The following is a 21,632-nucleotide window of genomic DNA, read 5'->3' as shown; positions in this document are numbered from 1 at the left end:
TCACAACCCCATGGACTATAGCTTCCAGGCTTCTCTGTCCATGGATTTCTCCAGGCAAGAAAACTGGAGTGGGTAGTCATTCCCTTCTCCAGGAGATCCTCCCAACCCAGGGATTGCAGGCAGATTCTTAACCATCTGAGTCACTGGGGAAGCCCCAGAGTATTTCATTTTCTTTTTTAATTATTTATTCACTTATTCATTTGCCTGTGTTGGGTCTTGGTTGTGCATGTGAGGTCGTCCATCTTTGCTGCAGAGCGTGAGATATTTTAGATGTGGGATCTAGTTCCCAGACCAGGGATGGAACCCCGGCTCCCTGCATTAGGAGCACAGAGTCTTAGCCACTGGACCACTTGGGAAGTCCCTAAAGTAATTTTAGTAAATGAAAAAATTTAAAACAACCCTCTAACTCACATCTTCCCAGAGCTACACAATATCTTAAATATGGGGACTGACAAAATATCACGTGTCCCTCTTTTCTTAATTCAGTTACCAGTGTTCTCTTTAGCCCACCTTGAAAACAACCAAACATCATAAAATCTGATAATAAGTTGTGGGGGAAGAATGAAGATTTAGTCTGCACAGCTGTGAAGGTCAAGGCTGCTGCTGCTAAGTCGCTTCAGTCGTGTCCAACTCTATGCGACCCCGTGGACTGCAGCCCACCAGGCTCCTCCGTCCATGGGATTTTACAGGCAAGAGTACTAGAGTGGGGTGTCATTGCCTTCTCCGGAAGGTCAAGGAGACACACTGTTATTCTCTATTTCAGTTGTGATAAAAACAGGACAGGTTTGCATGATCAAATCCCCCTGGACTGGAGGAAGAACCGGCTGGGGAACTGGGAAATCTAGATGTATGCTTTGGGCTTGGCCATGACCTCACCTCTCCACATTAAAGCACCTCATTCCAAACGTACAGACAGACCAGATGATCTTAGGTGCCTTTAGGTGTGGGGATTCCAGGCCTGTCCGAGTATGTGGCTCCATCCCTTGTCATCAATGTAAGTCAAATAGAAAACAAACCAGCAAACTGTAAATGAAACCCAACCTACTCTGCCTCATTTCCAGACGAAGCAAGGTAGAGGGCAGCGAGGGCCAATGCATAGCAATTGACTCTTCCTAACAACTGGCTGCGGAGAAGGCAATGGCACCCCACTCCAGTACTCTTGCCTGGAAAATCCCATGGATGGAGGAGCCTGGTGGGCTGCAGTCCATGGGGTCGCTAAGAGTGGGACATGACTGAAGTGACTTAGCAGCAGCAGCAGCAGCAACAACTGGCTGAGCCTGGACTCCAGACTCTTTACTGGCTCAGGTTTCCACTTTTTTTTTTTTTTTTTTTTCTTAAATAAGATATTCTCCTTGAGGGACGTCCCTGGCAGTCCAGTAGTTAAGACCTCACCTTCCAATGCAGCAGGGGTGGGTTAGATCCCCGACTGGGAAGCAAAGATTCCACATGCCTTGCAGCCAAAAAACCAAAACAGAAATGAGACTGTAACAAATTTAATAATGACTTTTAAAATGGTCCACATCGGAAAAAAAATCTTTAAGAAAAGCATTTTAACAAAAAGATATTTCACTCGGAGTTTTGATATAACAAAGGAAAAACTGAAAAATTAAGGGAAAACATGGACTAAAAAGCAGCTCCAGCAATCAAATTCTCCGTGTGGTCCTGCCAGCGTCTCCTCTCCAAGATCAATGTCCCCGCCCCAGGCCCAGCACTTCACTTGCCTCCCACAGCTCAGTGGGACTGACCTCTTGAAAACACCATGCTGGTCCTAGAATCATTTCTCCCTTGGCTTTAATAATCCTGCCACATCAAACTTCATCAGTTCCTTCACGACAACCCTGAAACAGCGGAGCAGCTAATTTTAACAGAGGTGCCAGCACACAACTCAGCTCTGAGCCATAATATCACCTCTCCCCTCGGGAGACAACTGATGCTGCCTCTCATTTACAGAGCAAAATAACTTACTCTGTAGAGTGGTGGAAGTTGCCAACTTTGCTAATTGTAAGAGAGTGACTCCTGGTAGGAATGCAGAGGGGGGCATATTAAGTGGTTCACACAGGGCTTGGGAGGGGGTCCTGTCCTGGCTCTGTATGGAGCAGGGAATGGTAATTGAACACATCTGCTCAGCCCAGTCTAGATAGGGGGCCGTGGGGGGCTTTCAGAAAGAGGAAGGCATTTGAGGGGAAGGGTTTGCTTTCCCAAGAGGAAAAGGAATAGCTGGGCTTCACTCTACCATGTATGCTCTAGAATTTGGGGCTAAACAGCCTGGAAGACACCAAACTGGCAAGACATCACTTTTGTTTTTATTTTTTTATTATTATGTTTCTGTTCGGCTGAGTTGGGTCTTAGTTGAGGCACTTGGGATCCTCATTGCAGAGTGCAGGCTTCTCTTCGGCCATGGCACGCAGGCTCCAGAGCTCATGGACTCTTTATTTTGCAGCATTTGGGCTCTCTAGCTAAGACACGAGGGCTTAGTTGCCCCGCAGCAAGTGGGACCTTGGTTCCCCAAGCAAGAATCGGCCCTGCGTCCCCTGCACTGGAAGGTGGATTCTCAACCACTGGACCACCAGGGAAGTCTTCCTTCACACAGTTGCTGTTCCTCCTTCTAGAGCATGTGCTTTGTTAAATTCCTGCTAAGTCCTCATCCAAATGGTCTCTGTGAAAGCTGCAGGCTCCATCACCTTGCCTCCAATGTTTTAACAGTGAGACAATGGAGACTTTATTAAGAGGCAGTGGGCGGTCATTACCCAAGTCAGGGAAACACACTCAGGACCACAAGTCTAGTAAGTCCATCCTCCTGGCCAGCGCACAGCAGCTCCTCATCAGGCTGGAATGAAGATAAATAAGATCTTTTTCGGCAGCTCACTTAGGATAACATATCACAGGGGCCTATGGCAACAAGTTAACCTTCACTTTAGAGAAAATGTTGCTTTCTCTGATTACAGGGGAGGTGACAGTTAAACTGAAGGGCTCAAGTAGTGACCATCAGTCACTTCTTTGGTCACTCAACATTCATACCCCCTTATCTACACCAGTCTGATTTCCTCTGGAGAATTACCTCTCTCTTTGATGCAGAGCCCTGATGGCTCAGAGGTAAAGAATCTGCATGCAATGTAGAAGACCCAGGTTTAATCCCTGGGTCAGGAAAACCCCTAGAGAAGGGAATGGCAACCCACTCCGGTATTCTTGCCTAGTAAATTCCATGGACAAAGGAACCTGTCGGGCTACAGTCCATGAGGTCACAAAGAGTTGGACATGACAGAGCAACTAAAACACACACACACCTTTTGCAGAGTCCAGGTGGGAGGGTAAACCCAGGTGCCTGTCCTTCTACTGGGGAGGCTGGGAGATCCCTGTGTTACTTCTACTCACCACTACAGCCCACAGGGGCACCGACCCAGACTCAGTCTATAACCCTCTCCATCCTTGGGAGTATCGGGGACAGAAAAAAGATGGGCAGTGATCAAAATCGAAGTTATCTTATTGCTTCAAATCTAGTTTTGAAGGCTTTCTGTCCATCCTACGAGAATTCCAATTCCATTTCCATAAGTTATTTCTTTGATTAAGGGGGACTGCCCTGATATCTCAGAGAAGGCAATGGCAACCCACTCCAGTATTCTTGCCTGGAAAATCCCATGGACCGAGGAGCCTGGTGGGCTGCCCTCTATGGGGTCGCACAGAGTCGGACACGACTGAAGTGACTTAGCAGCAGCAGCAGCCCTGATATCTAAGAACCTTAACTAATTATTCCCTCCATAGAAATCTGACACTGAATGCCCAGGAAGGCCACCGGAAAAGAAAAACCATGACAAGAGAAAAAGAAGAGAAATACAAGATGCACGTGGCAAGTATGTGCTTGCTCAGACGAGATGAGATGCATGAATCAGGCAATGGAAGAACCACAGAATTCTGGAGCTGGATAGGAGGCTAGACAGAGATCACTTTACTCAGCATCTTCATTTTACACACAGAAAAACAAGAGGCCTGGGGAGATGCGGGGACTTTTCTAAAGCCCAGAGCAGCTTGCTGAGAGCTCCACTCAGCAGCAGCTTCAGCCCCATTAGCCACCAGCCCCTTTCTAGGGCAGGCTTTACGGTTCTAAAACTGCCAACCAGTGAGAGAAAAGGATGTCAAGCCCAGACACATTTTTCTCCAGTCATTTTTCTCCAGTCAGCACATATGCTTGGTTGGCTTCAGTTCAATTTCCTCATCACTCTCCAGAACCTCCAAGAAAAATTATCCCAAAGAAGTCACGGTCTGCTAATGATGAAGTGGCTTTAGGTTCCTCGGCATCTGGCCCCGGTTCCCAACTCCAGACAGCAACTCCACGTGCAGTAAGAGGCCGGCCCTCCTCAGCCACCACCCCTCACACACTCCCACTCACTGACGGTTACGGATGCCCTCCCCCCACCCCTCATCCTCCAAGGTAGCCTTGACGCCACCACAGTTCAGAATGCCTCTCAAAGATCTCCAAGCCCCACCCGATGGCCTGCTTAGGATATCTGATAAGAATAAAACTTCCATAGAGATCTCAGGCCCAGGACTTCACTGGAGGTCCAGTGGTTAATTAAGACTCTGCCTTCAGATGCAGGGGTACAGCTTCAATCCTTGGTTGGGGAGCTAAGTTTCCATATCCTCAGGGGCAAGAAACCAAAACATAAACAACAGAAGCAATACTGGAACAGATTCAATAAATACTTATAAGAAAAAAATATTTCAGGCAGGCCTAGGGGATTCACTGGGCCTATGGAACAAGGGAAGCATCATTTGTGTATCCAGTCCACGTAGAATTTAGAGACAGTTGGAGCATACTTGTTCTCTTTGGCCCTGGTCTGCCTACAGCTGCTCTGAAGCCTCCCAGGTGGGAGGTGGACATAAATCCGGACATGCAGCTCCAAGTCCACACACACATGATCAGATCGGATCCCCCCGACAAACCCGAGGGTGGGCTACCTCAGGCCGACAGCCAGAGCAGTGCCATGCCCTCAAACCCATCTTCCCCCACTGAGTCTCCATATCTGAGCCTTCCACTTCCCAGTTCCCATTCCTTAATCTCTGCATTCTGGAAAACTAGAATCATTTGGCTAGTTTCATACCCACAATACCTGAATGCAGTTGCTGCTAATTCCTTTTCTCAGTAAGATTTGCAGAACACATTTCAATATATTTTTTTTATCCAGGATACAAATGCCTCTATTATATAGGGGACCATCTGGGCTGCTATTGCTAGCTGGCTATGTTGTTATCAACTCTTTTTTTAGGGTTCATGAATCAGTTACCAATAAGGAAAAAAAAGAAAAGGAAGTCAGCTCCAAGACTCTGCTCTCCTCCCCTGCATTTTTCCCCAGCAGGAGAGCTATATCCCATCGTCAAAATGGACCATGTGAACACAAAAACAGAAAAGATACCTAAAGCTAATGTTCTGGAAATATCAGCCCACAGTTCTAGATGCCCTGGGGGAGGGAGGTGGTGTCAGCTAACATCCCAGCACTCAGGCCTTCCAGCTGAGCTAAGAAATACTGTGCGGGCTCTGGCAGAGTAAGATCTATGCAAAGGAAAAGGAATAGAAGGAAGCTGCAGAGAAAGGGAAGAAGGAAGGAGGGAGACAGAGCCATCAAGGCCTGGATCCCTAATGCCAGGGACTCGCCAACCACCACAGGCTCCAGCCAGCCCAGAGCAACCCGGGCAGTCCAGGGGCTGAGCTCCAAGTGCCAGGCCAGGGAGGGTGAAAGTGAAAGTGTCAGTCACTCAGTCACATCCAAGTCTTTGCGACCCCATGGACTACAGCCCACCAGGCTCCTTTGTCCATGGGATTCTCCAGGCAAGAATACTGGAGTGAGTTGCCATTCCCTTCACAGGGGATTCCAACCCAGGGATTGAATCCAGATCTCCTGCACTGCAGGCAGATTCTTTACGGTCTGAACCCCCAATATAAATGGGAAGCCAAAACCTGAAAAGGATGTGAATGGGGAAGCTGAGGAATGAGGGTGGGCGAGGGGTGAACCCTGGACTCATAGTTGCCTGGCCTGCAGTGTCTCCCTCTCCAGGAGGAAAGAAGGAAGGAAATGGAAGTCCAGAGGAAGGAAGTGGGTGTGTCATTCAGGTGGAAACATGTCCAGAGTACCTGTCTATGGTATTTACAGACACTGAAAAGGGCCAGAGGTCATGGCTCCAGCCAGCCAGATGGCATCACAGAAGTTGGACCTCACCCCACAGGCAGTCCCAGGTGCTGTACGTACTCAAGAGCAGACCATGCAAACAGGCATGGGAGCCTTTGAGCCCGAGCCTCTGGGTGGTAAGCAGCAGTCACCGGTTGTGTGTGGATGTGTGGTTAACAGCTCCCACTAAGGCATTCCACCCCAACTGTGGGGACTGCAAGTGGACACACAGGGATGCCCACCACCCGCAGCCACCCTTACCCCCAGAGAGACAGAGGAAAGCAAATTCCATCCTCCCCAAATTTATGGCCAAGAAAAGGTGGGATCTGCATTGCTGTGGAGAGTTTTTGTTGTGGTGGTAACTTTATGCACATGCGCACAAGTGGGTGTGTGTCTGTGTATTACATTTTTATAAGTCTGGTTTGCTTTTTAAAACCACTTCTGTGACCCAAGACAACTTAAAGAAACTAGGAAATTGAGTCATCCCCCAAACTGTCTTCCAGTGAGCTAAAACCTCTTCATTTCCATGACCCAGCAGTCCCCAGTTTAGGGGTAAAATTGAACTTGAGTCTTCGGCCCAGGTAAAGTTGCCTGGTTCCTCTCCCTGGCAGCCACCAAAAGAAGTGCTGGGCCTTTGGGCTTCCCATAGATTTATGAGCAGAAATGCAAAGGTTTAAATGAACAACAAAAAATTTTTGCACAAGATCCCTTTGTTCTCAACATCAGGTACATTTCTCAGTCCTCACACATCTAGGCTGAAAGTCTCAGAACACACTGCTAGCTCTTCCTGATGAAATCCTTTGGAAGAAATGGCTGTGGTCATGGGGCGACAGCAAAACCCAAGATCCGGTAAAATCTGTTTAAGGAGCATTTACGACTTCTCAGTAAGGTTCAACTAGGACTCCATGCTAAGGCTTGAAGAAAGATTCTGCAACTATTTTATTCACCTAGAAGACTTGAGGATTCCAGAGTAATGTAGCAAAACAGACCAGATTTTTAAGCAAGCAAATAAACCCAGGATGTTTGGGGCACTGCTGTTGGTCCATCCTAGAGCAAGGAGGACAGCAGCAACAGACAGGGGCCAGAGAGTCAAGAAAAGGCAGAACTGGTGCCGAAAAGACTGAGGACCGGAAGTTCCTGGTTGAAAAAGTTCCTGCATTTCCTCTTGTGGGTTATTGTTCAGTCACCCAGTTGTGTCCAATTCTGCAACCCCATGGACTGCAGCATGCCAGGCCTCCCTGTCCCTCACCATCTCCCAGAGTTTGCCTAAGTTCGTGTCTATTGCATCAGTGACACCATCCAGCTGTTTCATCCTCTGACACCCTCTCCTCCTGCCTTCAATCTTTCCCAGCATCAGGGTCTTTTCCAATGAGTCAGCACTTCTCGTCATGTGACCAAAATACTGGAGCTTCAACTTCAGCATCAGTCCTTCCAAATGAATATTCAGGGTCGATTTCCTTTAAGATTGATTGGCTTGATCTCCTCGCTGTCGAAGGGACTCTCAGGAGTCTTCCCCAGCACCACAGTTTGAAGGCATCAATTCCTTGGCACTCTGCCTTCTTTACGGTCCAACTCTCACAACTGCATGTTGACCACTGGGAAGACCTTAACCTTGATTATATGGACCTCTGATCACAGAGTAATGTCTCTGCTTTTAAACACACTTGTGGGATCAGTTCAGTTCAGTCGCTCAGTCATGTCCAACTCTTTGCAACCCCATGAACCGCAGCACGCTAGGCCTCCCTGTCCATCACCAACTCCCTGAGTCCACCCAAACCCATGTCTATTGAGTCGGTGATGCCATCCAACCATTTTATCCTGTCATCCCCTTCTCCTCCTGCCCTCAATCTATCTTTCCCAGCACCAGGGTCTTTTCAAATGAGTCAGCTCTTTGCATTAGGTGGCCAAAGTACTGGAGTTTCAGCTTCAATATCAGTCCTTCCAATGAACACCCAGTGTCAGGAAGCATTTAACAGGAGGCTTCCTGTGTGCTGTTTTGGATCTGAATTGGATCTGAATATTTGGATCTGAATATTCAGGAATTAAGAGGAGAGGCAAGCCTCTCCCAGGACTGAGGAATCCAGGCATTTCCTTCGTTAGTTTTTCTATACAGTGATAAGTACCCTCTTCCTTTTTATGAACCATATGGTAAAAGTGGTTATTTACAACTCTCTCTTTCATATGGATGACCTCATGTTTTCTTGATAACTTGTAAGTTTTGATTTTATCTCTTCTAAAAATAGCTATCTTGTAAGACAGTATAAATATCTACACAATGTTGAATAAAACACCTTTGCTCCATCAGAGCTCTGGTCCCTGTGTCTTTCTTTCTCTTTCTTTCTCTTTCTTTCTCTCTCTCTCTCTCTCAGGCTATTTCTTTGGAGCGCAGAGGCCCTCTGAGTTCACTTTCCTGCCCAGGCTTCTAAGACCCTCTTGAGAAGGCGCTCTGCACCTTTACCCCATTGAGAGGGCGCCGTGAACAGAGCAAGCCCCGTACCAGGGGCTTCATTGGCTTTCTGCATAAACCAAGGAATATCAGCCTCTTTCTCTCCTTTACTGTCTTATCGTTGACTCCAGACCACCAGGTTCCAGTCCATTAAAGGACCTCAACAACCCAGGACTGATCTCCTTTAGGATGGACTGGTTGGTTCTCCTTGCAGTCCAAGGGACTCTCATGAGTCTTCTCCAACACCACAGTTCAAAAGCATCAATTCTTCTACGCTCAGCTTTCTTCACAGTCCAACTCTCACATTAATACATGACCACTGAAAAAACCATAGCCTTGACTAGACAGACCTTTTTTGACAAAGTAATGTCTCTGCTTTTTAATATGCTGTCATAACTTTCCTTCCAGGGAGTAACCATCTTTTAATTTCATGGCTACAATCACCATCTGCAGTGATTTTGGAGCCCCCAAAAATAAAGTCAGCCACTGTTTATACTGTTTCCCCATCTATTTGCCAGGAAATGATGGGACCAGATGCCATGATCTTCGTTTTCTGAATGTTGAGCTTTAAGCCAACTTTTTCACTTTCCTCTTTCACTTTCATCAAGAGGCTTTTTAGTTCCTCTTCACTTTCTGCCATAAGGGTGGTGTCATCCATATCTGAGGTTATTGATATTCTTCCTGGCAATCTTGATTTCAGCTTGTGCTTCCTCTAGCCCAGCATATCTCATGATGTACTCTGCATATAAGTTAAATAAGCAGGGTGACAATATAGAGCCTTGATGTACTCCTTTTCCTATTTGGAACCAGTCTGTTGTTCCATGTCCAGTTCTAACTGTTGCTTCCTGACCTGCATACAGGTTTCTCAAGAGGCAGGTCAGGTGATCTGGTATTCCCATCTCTTTCAGAATTTTCCAGTTTATTGTGATCCACACAGTCAAAGGCTTTGGCATAGTCAATAAAGCATACACCAAAAATGAAAAACAGGGTATCAAAGAGATATTTGCACACCCATGTTCACAGCAACACTATTCACAATAACAGCCAAAAGGTGGAACCAACAGATGAATGTATATACAAAATGTGGTATACACATACACTGGAATATCTTCCACCTTAAAAAGTAATTAATTTAAAAAAAAAAAAGAATTAAAAAAAAAAAAAGTAATGAATTGCAGTCACCTTCTTCAACATGGATGAACATTGAGGATGTTACACTAAGTGAAATAAGCCGACACAGAAGGACAAATACTATGTGACTCCACTTATATAAGGTACATGTGCTAAGCCGCTTCAGTCAGAGCTGACTCTTTGCAACCCTATGGACCATATTCCACCAGGCTCCTCTGTCCATGGGATTATGCAGGCAAGAATACTGGGGTGGGTTGCCATGCCCTCCTCCAAGGGATCTTCCTGACGCAGGGATCAAACCCGCGTCTCCTACATTACAGGCAGATTCTTTACTGTCTGAGCCATCAGGAAAGCCCCATATAAGGTGCATAGAATAGTCAAATTCCTAAAGACAGAAAGTGAAATGGTGGTTGTCAGGGGCTGAGGGGACGGGGGAATGGGAAGTTACTGTTTAACGGGTATGGAGTTTCAGTGTGGAATGATGGGAAATTCTGGAGATGGATAGTGGTGACAGTTGTACAATCACATGAAGAGACTTAATGCAACTGAACTGTAAACTTAAAAATGATTTTTAAATGGCCAATTTATCTTACCACAATAAAAAAATTTAATCAGTTTGAAAAATGAGAGGAGCCAGAGAGAGTCCAAAGTAGAAACTGCAGGGTTAGGTGTAATCCCATTTTCTCTCTCAGGTAACCAGGGAAACACAGAGAAGGCTGAGCAAAAGGTAGCAACAGGACAGAACTAGAGAAAACAGCTTGACCAGGCAGCCTGAGTCTAAAGCTGGGTTGGTATAACTAAATGATGGAGACTGGACAGAAATCTCCAATCCAATTCAACACACACTTAATCAGTGTCTACACAAGCTCAGGTAAGAGAGAAGATAGTCCCTGCCCTCTATCTGCCTGTGTGTAACTGAGGCCCTTACGAGCCCTGCAGCTAGAGTGATGGAATTGTTTATTTGTGACGATGGCCTCAGGGTCAGGCGGTGATGGTTCTGTTCTCAGCGCCCCAACACAGACAGGAGTGCCGAGCCTGCAGTAAGAGGCCAGCCCCTCAAGGATGAAGCCAACCTCTGTGACAGCGGTACCTGGCTGGTGCATCCCTTCCAGGTCAAGTCTCGGAGCAAATAGAAGGAGCAGCTGCCAGCTCACCAGCACTCACAGCACCCAGCCAGAGCGCCACCCGGTTGTGGCCCAGGCCCTGCTCTCTAGGCCGGCCACCACAGTCACCAGAGCCACAGGCTTTCTCTTTTCTTCAAAGGGTAAGATCTTTTTTTTAAATTGGGGTACAGTTGCTTTATAATGTTGTGTTAGTTTCTGCTGTACAATAAAGTGAATCAGCCACACATATATAAATATATATATCCCCTCCCTCCTGGACCTCCCTCCCACCTGCCATCCACCTAGGTCACCACAGAGGACCGTGCTAAGCTCCTTGTGCTATCACTACCTACCTATTTTACACGTGGTAGTGTATATATGTCAATCCCAATCTCCCAATTCATCTCCACCCCCCACCCTGTCCACACATCCATTCTCTACATCTGCATCTCTATTCCTGCCCTGCAAATAGGTTCATCTGTACCGTTTTCCCACATATGAGTTAATACACAATATTCGTTTTCCTCTTTTTGACTTACTTCACTCTGTATGACAGTCTCTAGGTCCATCCATGTTTCTGCAAATGACCTGACTTTGTTCCTTTTTATGGTTGAGTAATATTCCATAATATATATGTACCACATCTCAAAGGGTGAACTCTTGAGTCAATGAGCCAAACGAGGCTACCAAAGAGGTGATTTTCATTCCTCCTTTCATGGCCAATCTGAAGACCACCCACTGCCAGCCACATGATCCCCATGTGGTCACCGTATCCTCCTAAGTTCTGTGAATGCATGACATGAACAGATAAGGACCCTCCCGTCTAACAGTGCCTACTGTACTTAGAGAGTTCGGGACACACACGTGAAAGTGTCCTACACACACATGAGAAAGTGAGCTACATGAGCTTTCTTAGAAGCCTATGGTAGGCTGGAGTGAGTAGAGTTGACAACGTGAGATTTGAACAAGACAGTGAAAAAATATGCAGAATTTAGACCTAAGAGGGTAGAAGTCTTTCCTTGTGGAAAGAGGAATAAAATGCACGTTTCTGGGAGGCAACAGAGTCTACCTGTGGAGTTGGGGCCATGAGATGGGAAGAGTCGGAGGCCAACTGCAGGCAGGCAGACACTACCATGCGGCAGGCCCCCAGCACCAAACTGCTGTGGACACTGTCCCGAGAGCTCTCCTGAGATCCCAGCCTCAGTCTGCAATCCCGTGCCCTGTAGCAGGGCATGTGCCAACCAAGATTCTCTAAGGCTCTCAATGCCTCTGACGCTGTGCACAGAAACACTGGTGGCTCCATTAGAGTCTAAGAGCTTAATCTCGGTTTAGAGATCTTTTTTAGAGTTTTATAGTTTATATTTTGGCTGTATTTTAGTATATGTAAGAACGTCTTCAGGACTTCCCTGGCAGTCCACTGGTTGAATCTTCACACTTTCGTCACTAGGGGCACAGGTTCGGTCCCTGGTCCAGAACTAGGATCCCACACAGCCAAAACGTTTAAAAAAAAAAAAAAAAGTCTTCTATTTGCCTTTCTACACCAAATTAAAAATATTTGCCAGCCTCATCATTAAGCTATATGAGGATTTACTGAGCCCCTTCTACATGGCAGGCACTGTTCCAGGCTCCAGAGAAACCATGATAAGCAGTAAGGGTCCCCTGCTCTTACGGAGCGTCATCCTGTTAGCTGTGAGGCAGTGGAGGAAGAACACGGTGGGGGATGAGAGAGGAGGGGAGTGGGGGAAGAAGGATGTGCGAACATCACATCTACGAGTGACATACCGCAGGAGATGGGGATGCCTCAAACACTCCAGACAGTGGAGACCAGTAAGGCAGAGCGAAGAGAGCAGCACCCCCATCTGGACAGATCAAAGCAGGATCCTCAAGGGACAGGCCCAGGCATCCAACCATATCACGTAAACCCATTATTTTCATTTCCAGATGGGTAATCTGAGAAACTGAGAGGTCTGCTCAGTTCCCTGTGACACAGGCTGGAACTGGCTGAAGGCTCAATCATAAAGATATTTCACCTAGAAAAACTGCCCCTCAGTCAGCATTATTTGTTATCCTGTTGGGGCCTGTTAAAACTCTCCAATGGCAAATGCTGCTGTGAATCCAAAGAAATATCATTGGAAATTAATTTTAGCTGTATGCCGCAAAACTCGGTTTTTAAAAGTGACTCTAGATATTTAAAAAACATTTTTTTTAACTAAAAATCTGAAATAACTGGTATGAATCTTCGATCTTTTCAAAGAATGGTTTCATCTGTGTTTATATAAATGAGACAGTCTGCAAACAGGCTCAACCAAGCTGGAGCTGAGAGGGCTCTTGCGAGTAACATTGTTCATTTGATATTGGCTGGAAACAGACATCACTTCGCATCTGAAACCCTTTGGAACACTTTTTCACCTTCTAAACACCCAACTGCATTTTTAAAAATACACACACACAATGTTTGGAAGAAGAGACATCCAAACCTCTTCTGGATGATGACATTAGCAGTGATTTTGGTCCATGACTATGTACCTGTCCTTTCAAAATTCGGGGCAATGAACTTGTATAAACAGAAAAAAAATTTTTTTTTCAAAAAATGAAAAAGAATTTTCTCTTTTTAAAAAGGATATACAGTATGTTTGGTGTCGTCTTCCTGTTGTTGTGACTCTAATCAGAAATTCCAACTCCAAATACTTCATCTATACATAAAAAGATAATTCTTTAGATAGGAATATTATTCACTATTATCAAAGCTAAACAATCCAAAGACAGTGACGAGAGTTAGAAAAGGGACATGGGCATAAGAGCCTGAGACTCTGCTAAACACTCTAATGCTCTAATGCATACCAGCTGTGCAACCTTAGGCAAGTTTCATAACCTCTTCATATAGTCTTTTCATCTGTAAAATGTCAGTTGCAAGGACAAAAAGGCTGCCTGGGCAATAAGGGACCATGTATCTGATGGTATGCAAAGCCACACAGACAAAAAAATCCTCAGTTTTATTCTGCATCTTCTAAATGTAACAAATATACTCAAAGACGGTGGCTCATATAGCATAAATTAATCAGTAATGTGAAATCTTTCCATTTGAAAACAAATGCAGATAAATTTTCAAAGTAAAAAGCAAAACTTGAAAGCTTTAAAAATTCTGGCTTTAAAATTTTCTTTTAAAAATACCTAGAGTCACTTTTAAAAACTGAGTTGTGCTATGACTGGCCACATCCATCCTTGCTTCCAGACTTCCTGTCTGCAAGAGGAGACAGGTAAGCAATTGAAGATACACCTGAGGAGTCCTCTGTAAGTCCCTAAGACTGGCCTACAACAAACACTCAGCAAACAGCAACTACTCTTACTGTCCCTAAGTATGTACAATTAGGTAAGAAGAACCGTCTTCTTTTCTTCAGCCCAGACATGGCAGGGGGACAGGTCTTTTAACTGCTGTAAATTGTTAAGTGCCCAAGTCATTATTTAGGATGTCAATATGTAGTAAGCAATCAATATGGCTTGTCAGATCAAGAAATGTATAAGGAACATAAGACGCTGGAAAAAAAGAAAATACAGTATAACACAGGCTAACTAAATTTTGGTTGAAATAATCATCACCATATAACCAACAGCCCCACACACACAATGGGTACACAGATTGTGTAGACGTGTCTCAGATTTCCCCTTTCAGTGTTCAGGAACCAAAGCAATGCAGTTGTGGCTTTGGATTGTTTTCTTTGCAGAGAGGGTGACAGAAAAGACTAGGAAAGGAAAAGGGGCTGAGACTTGGGAGTTGTTACTGTAATTTGAATTCAAAGAGCACAAACTCTTTTCATCATCAGAAACTGGAATCTTGCCAGGTCAGGAAGGCGGTCTGGACCTGACCCAGACTTTGAACCTGACCACGTCCAGCTACCCCTCGACAGGGGGCTGAGCACTGGAAACCAGAAGAGTAGAGGCCAACATGGGATTGCAATAATGCTCGGTTTTGAGTCAAATGTCTATCAGTCAACCAGCTGCTGAGACCATCCATTTAATTAACCTACTCCTGAATTATTTATTATCTTCCCGAGTGAGAGAAAATTATTCTTTCTGGTTACCTGCTTTGCTTCAGGGGCTAATTCAAAGCTCTCTAAGCCTGATGAAGTTTGATGAAGCTCTCTGGTACCTGCCACCCCCTGGCCAAGGCAAAAATGTAAAGAAACAGCGAATGAAGTATTTCTTAAAAAGAGGGGTAGTTAGTCTTCTAGAATGCAAACAACTCCCTTGATCTCAAGAAGTACAGCAAGCTCCTTTAAAGCACATTAGGAAAGGTCTGTTGCATGTTTGAGCATGATCTGTTCTGCACCCCTTTTTAACCTAAGTTTTGTTTTCCCTTAATGAGTGCCAGCAACTTCAAGGCTCCATTCTGCACTGTATGATAGAGCCAGCCTTCCCCACAGAGGAAGAGATGGTGCAAAATCCCATCACTTCTCACTCGCAGGTTTTTTGATCAGCCCTGAAATTCCCAGGTATGAATTTCTTCTCTCTCATCCCTAGATTAATAGGTCAACTGATGCACACACTTAAACCCTCTTAGACCTAAGGGGAAGCTTGGAGATCATCCAGGTCAACTTTCTCACTTTTGAGATGCCTTTCCTAAGCATCTTCCCTAGGATGACACAGTCAGAAGTCTTCCCCCTCCTGGGGTTCCAGCTCCTCCCTGTCAGAGAGCCTTGTAACAGAGGCTGCTCTAGCTACTTAGTTCTATTTTCAAAGAAATCCTCTCACTCTGGAAACCATTTGTACAAAACATCTTCATCCCACCCACCACGAAATTCTCTCCTGGTCTTCAATCCACCAGATGCATGTTCTCTGAGGCTCACGGGAACCATGACTCCAGGAACTCATCTCAGCATCCTTCCCTGGCACCTGACTTGCTGGGCAGCACCGGGGTGTTCCTAAAATGTGTGACGTTAGCTATTCTTCCCAACAAGTCTCTGATGGTGAGGGCGGGGAGCTTAAACAACCTCCGAGAAGGAAGCTCTGAGAGTAACTAGCCATGTCCCATGTTGTGCATCTCTGTAAGAGAACCAGCGTTCCTCACTTCTCTCTCCCTCCTTCTATTCAGAAGCACTCTGTCCCCTATTCCCAAGCCACACCTGCAGAGTCGGGACTCATTATGACTGCCCTCAACCTGATGCAGCCCCAGGAAGGGCAGCAGGCAAGTGTGTGCCCACTGGGGATGCCGGGGATCTCGCCAAAAGGAAAGGAGGTGTGCCATCGCAAAGCCTTTCAGGAGTTGACTGGCTCAGACCCCAGGAGGGCGATGGAGGAAACTCTCCCCTCCACCTGTCTCTGCGAGACTTTCCTCCACAGCCTCATTCATGCGTGTCTTTCTCCGGTCTCCCTCCCTGGTCCTCGCTTTTCTCTCTCATCCTCACTGGCCCACCCCCTTCTTTGTCCACCTGCATCACCTGGTTTCCCTCCACTCCCCTTCCTGGCCCGGCCTCTCCCTACCTCCTCTTACAAGGCGCTCCCGTCGTGTTTCCACTTTGCCTCCAGTTATGCGGAAACGCAACCCACCACAGATGCTGACATTTTAAATGTTTAGTTGTTATAGTTACTTGACTAACTGCCGGGCCCATGGTGGCGCTTCTCCTTCGCCTCCCCGCGGGCAGGAGAGGAGGGGGCACGGGAAGTTGGGGGAAGGTTGCTCATCCCGGGGCCTGAGACACAAGGCCAAGCCCTGGCGAGGATGCCCTGCCCCGCGGCCCGGCGGTCCCTCCGCCTGCCGCCAGTAGGAGGGCACCGAAGGCGCGCCGGCCTCGGGATGCTCTGAACCATCTCCCGCCCGGGACAACCAGGCGGCGGCAGAGGGTCTAACCGCGGGTGCGCAGCGGCCGGCCGCCTCTCAGCCCACACTCGCGATGTGGAGAAAGTGAGGCGGCATTCCAGAGGACCTGGGGAAAGAGGCGGCCAGGGGCGCAAGAAAAGAGTTAGAAGCCGCTGCCGGTTACTCACGTGCCAGATGGCGAAGAAGATGAGGGCAGCGCACAGCACCAGCGAGAGCATGTAGCAGAAAGCAGCGAAAGTGAAGGCCATGGCCGGCCGGCGGGGGGCCGCGCGCACCCCAACACCAACACACCAAGCAGCGCCTAGGAGGCCGAAGTCCCTCTGGAGGACCGCACTCCCTCAAAAGGCGGGGGACAGCAAGGAGCCAGGTCTGCACCCTCCGCTCGAGGCCAGTGGCTAGGAAGGAGGCACGCCAGCGGAGAGCCGTGCGGGGCTGGGATAGGGGCAGGATTCCCGCAGGCTCCGGCGACCTGAGACGCCAGCTCCTCCGCGAAGGCAGGTGCGTCGCGCGTCGTTGGCGGGAACTGTCCCCAAATCGAAGAAGAAACCAAATCAATAGCGAACTTCTGCAGTTAGTGCCAACCAGCCAGCTTCTCGAGACAACACGACGCGGGGGTGCGAGGACTCCTCGGAGGACCACGCGAGCCACGGAATCCCAGGGAAGAGCCCCCTCTGCTTCCCGCGTCTGAGCGGCACAGGAGAGCCGAGAGCGCCGCTCAGGACCCTCCCGCGCCACCTGGGCGCCAACCGAGAGCGTCCAGCGAGGTGCCCGGGAAGGGGGCGGGGGAGGGGGGCGACCCCGAGCTCCTCCCAAATCCCAGATCCAGCAGAGGCTCTTTCCCGGGGAAACAGGTCTTTAGGTAGCCGAGAAGAGCGAGGTTTCCTTGGCCCTGCGCCCCGGATGCGGTTTCCAGAGCTGCCGTGCGCTCCTAGGCGCGCCAGGCTCCGGCGGCCCCCGCGCCCACCAACCTTGGTAATCCAAGTTCCCCGGAAACTAGGGGTGGGACTCTAGCGTCTCCTGTGTCTAAGCGGCACAGGAGCCCGGCCACACAGGCTCCAGCCCAGCAGGCCCGCTGGAGTGGATCTCAGGCCAAGAGCTGCTCACCGCGAAGCTCGCTCCACCTGCTGCTGCTGCCTGTGCCGCTAAGAGCACTGAAGCTGCGCGGCCGGGGTCCCCTCCCTCTTGGCGCCCCACCCTCGGCTCCGGCTCCGCCGAGCACGCCCTCCCCGGCGGGCGGAGACTGCGGCGGCGACGGGGCCGGGGAAAGGTGGGCGGCCAAGCGCCGCTGGGCGCTCGGTCGCCGAGGCTGCCTCACTTGTGCGCGCCGGCCTCTCCGAGGAAACTTGAGGCCAGCAGCGCGGGTGGGGCGGGGCGGGACGGGACGGCCGTGCCGAGGTGGGGCGGGGTGGGGAGGAGCAGGGACTCTTTAAACACGTGCGTCTGGAGGAGGTGGGAAGCTGCGGAAGGGTATGTGTGTACCTCGCACCTAAAGGCTGCGGCTTCTCCCGGATCTCGCAGTTACTCTGGAGTGGGCATTGTAGGGGCTGAGGATGCTGATGTGGTGTTGGTTGGGGAGACAGGAAAATCTTTTGGACCCCAGGGTTGTCCAGTGGATTTTCCCAGCTATGGATTTCATAATGCTTCAGGTTGCGCTTGCAGCGCATCCCTGCAAATTCTCTGTGAGCATCTTTCCTTCGCATCCTTCACCCTCCCCCGCCGTCTGACCTTGGGATTGAGGAAGCTAGACTTTGAGGACTATTGTGGGCTGGAGATGCGGCAGCAATGGTTCGGTGTATATTGGCGTTGGTCTAGTGGATCTGTCAAAAGCTTGTGCTTTTGCAGTCAAACCCCATTCTAACTGCACCCTTCCTAGCCTCTGTAAATCTCGGTCTTCTTATCTGCTTAAGGGTCAACATTTAATTGCCTCTGGGTCTACATACTTTGCACTGCCAAGTGCAAAATGCAAATATGGGGCTTCTTATTTAAATATATATGGGGGATGGGGATCTTCCCTGGTAGCTCAGCTGGTAAAGAATCCGCGTGCAATGCAGGAGACCAGGATTCGATTCCTGGGTTGGGAAAAAACCCTGGACGAGGGCATGGCAATCTACTCCGGTGTTCTTGCCTGGAGAATCCCCATGTATAGAGGTGCCTGACGGGCTGCGGTCCATGGGGTCCCAAACAGTCGGACACGACTGAGAGACTAAGCACAGCACAGAGAGAGACTTTCAACATAGGAACAGCAGATTATTAAACCAAGGTTGAGGCCTGTCTGAGTACAGGACACCCTCCCCCAAGCCCTGCAACTGTAGAAGTTGCACACCTGTGACTTCAGCCCTGCCCTGTGTTATATTTTTTGCCACTTTATCTTTCACCTAAATATGTCTCTGAGTATAAAGTTTCTTTAAGAAAATTTGAAAATACAGAGATGGAAAAAAATGAAGCAAATGCTATTTGCCACTCTCAGACGCCACTAACACAAAAGTGGTGTATTTCTTTCTAGCTCTGTTTTTTGCTGTTTATTTTATATCAGTTATTTCTTTTAATTGTTGTGATTATGCTTCATAAATTTTTGTAACACCAGAACAATACAACAATCTCAAAGGGAAATTTGATCATTCAAATATTTCAAGACCCTTAAGGCTGATCTGGAGAAGGAAATGGCAACCCACTCCAGTGTTCTTGCCTGGAGAATCCCAGAGACAGGGCAGCCTGATGGGCTGCCGTCTATGGGGTCGCACAGAGTCGAACACGACTGAAGCGACTTAGTAGTAGTAGTAGTAGTAGTAGTAGTAGTAGTAGTAGTAAGGCTAATGTAGTATCTTTTGTTTCTACTGGTTCCTTCTTATGGAATCCTAGCATCTCATCTCTCTAGTAATTTTATATTGTATGTCAAACTTTGTTTTGAGATGTTCTTTGTGGAAATTTGAGGTTTCTAAGATGATGTTATCCTTCTCCAAGGAAAATTTTATACTTCTTTTGCCAAGTGTCTGGGGGAAATGAGCACTCTAAAATTACCTGGATCCAGTTTCAGAGACTGAGATTTTGTGGACTAACCTACTAACTATGATCTGCGTGAAGGATGTCTTTATTTCTGGTTCAGTCTTATTCAAGTGGAGCAATCACTTTAGATCCCAAGCCAAAGCAAGTGGGTTATCAAGTTTTAAACCATGGTGGTCCTTGGAATCTGACTTTTGCCCCTACCCTGGAAAGCACTAAAAGCACAACCCAGCCTGTTAGCCACCTCCTCTAGGTTAGCAAATGTCTCTAGAGAAAACTGGCCCAAGTGCTAGTCTGGCCTCTCTGGGTTCCCGACCACTCAGAACTTGGCCTCAGTAATTCCTTACTCCTTTGTTGAGTTTGGTGCTTTTAAAAATATATAAATATATATATATACACATATTTCATTCAGCTTTTAAAATTGTGTTCAGTAGGAAGATTGGTCCGGAGAAGGCAATGGCACACCACTCCAGTACTCTTGCCTGGAAAATCCCATGGAAGGAGGAACCTTGTAGGCTGCAGTCCACGAGGTCGCTAGGAGTCAGACATGACTGAGCGACTTCACTTTCACTTTTCACTTTCATGCATTGGAGAAGGAAATGGCAACCCACTCCAGCGTTCTTGCGTGGAGAATCCCAGGGACGGGGAAGCCTGGTGGGCTGCCGTCTATGGGGTCACACAGAGTCGGACATGACCGAAGCGACTTAGCAGCAGCAGCAGCAAAAAGATTGGTCTGAATTATCTAACCCAGCATTACCAGAATCAGAAGCCTGTACATGAAAGGAAAATTTAATTATCCTACCACTCTGACTTTCAAGTATCCATCCATATCACAGGCTCTATTTTTCTTGCCCATTCCTCAGCCGTGCTGTATCTCATTTTATCAGTTATAAAGTGGTATCTTAGTAAAGGTGACTACAGTGGTAGAATTTCAGAAAATAAGATCCCAGGCAGTTACTGTTATTCAACAACTATCTAGTCCCCATCTCTTGTGGGCATTCCTAAGGACCCATAAAGTTCCCAGGCTGATTGCTGAAGTAGTACATAACTCCTCCACAAGCCAATGTCTTTAAAAAAATAAAATAAATGTGCATGTGACACAGTACAGGAAGGCAAGGAATAAAGTGATTAGGAATGGGTGTTGAGTGACCAACTAAAGTGTTCTGTACCCAATTCCAATGTGAGGGGTCTTCCCATATGACCAAGCAATCCTCAGAAACCACCTGGGCATCCTACAATCCAACTCAAATCTTAATAGCATCAGATTCCACAAGTTAAGGGCTCAGTCTCACAAGCCAGTCTCCAGTTCAGATGCCAATCACACGATCACCTCTGCTTCTGCCAACTGATTGGAGGTTCCAATGATCCCTTCCTTGGATTTGATTAATTTGCTAGAGCAGTTCACAGTACTCAGGAATCCAGTTTACTTACTAGATTACCAGTTTATTACAAAGGATATTCAAGGATATGAATGAACAGCCAGATCAAGAGATATATAGAACAAGATCTGGAAGGCTTTCGAACTTAAGAGCATCTGTCACCATGGAGTTTGGGATGCACCACCCACAGTGATGTGTTCTGGTTCAGCAACCTGGAAGCTCTTGGCCATTTTTGACAAACTCAACCTCCATCCCCTCTCCCCTTGCCAGAAATCAGGGAGTAGGACCAATCCCACTGTCAGAAACTAATCATAGTTGATTCCCCACTCGACTAGCCCCCTTTCTTAGGAGTGTTCCAAAAGTCACATCATTAACATAAACCAGTTATTGTAGAAAGGAGCTTGTTATGGATAGCAAGACACCATTTCACCTTTCTGGCTTTGAAGTGAGTTCAGGAACTGAGGACAAGAGACCAAATATTATAACAAAAGATGCTCACACTGCTCTTATCTCTCAGGATATTTTAAGGGTTTTTGGAGCAGTGAGTCAGGACAGTGGACATTTGAATGACCAAATATATATATTTCTTATAAATCATAA

The 21,632-nt window shown here is 47.4% G+C and overlaps 1 protein-coding gene across 28 annotated transcripts in view; it reads right to left on the bottom strand.

Moving 5' to 3' along the window:
* CNIH3 (cornichon family AMPA receptor auxiliary protein 3) overlaps positions 1 to 21,632 on the bottom strand; it is a 153,991-nt gene that overhangs the window by 116,793 nt on the left and 15,566 nt on the right. For 2 of the 28 annotated variants that reach the window (XM_061382349.1, XM_061382353.1), the window contains exon 1: positions 17,622 to 17,751. The exons of 20 other annotated variants lie outside the window; for them this stretch is intronic. Coding sequence is in view for 5 of the 8 variants with exons in the window: in XM_061382330.1 (XP_061238314.1) it covers positions 16,821 to 16,901 (81 nt within the window). In the remaining 3 variants the exon portion in view is untranslated. Of the gene's footprint in view, positions 1 to 1,745; positions 1,839 to 16,820; positions 17,829 to 21,632 lie in introns of those variants that run through there. 6 more of the 28 variants (XM_061382335.1, XM_061382360.1, XM_061382330.1 and 3 more) reach the window with 5 other exon arrangements.

This window comes from Bos javanicus, chromosome 16 (genome assembly GCF_032452875.1).
Source record: "Bos javanicus breed banteng chromosome 16, ARS-OSU_banteng_1.0, whole genome shotgun sequence".
Classification (NCBI taxonomy): domain Eukaryota; kingdom Metazoa; phylum Chordata; class Mammalia; order Artiodactyla; family Bovidae; genus Bos; species Bos javanicus.
Note: the sequence above shows the minus strand (reverse complement) of the source record. Positions and strands in the feature narration are given on the sequence as shown.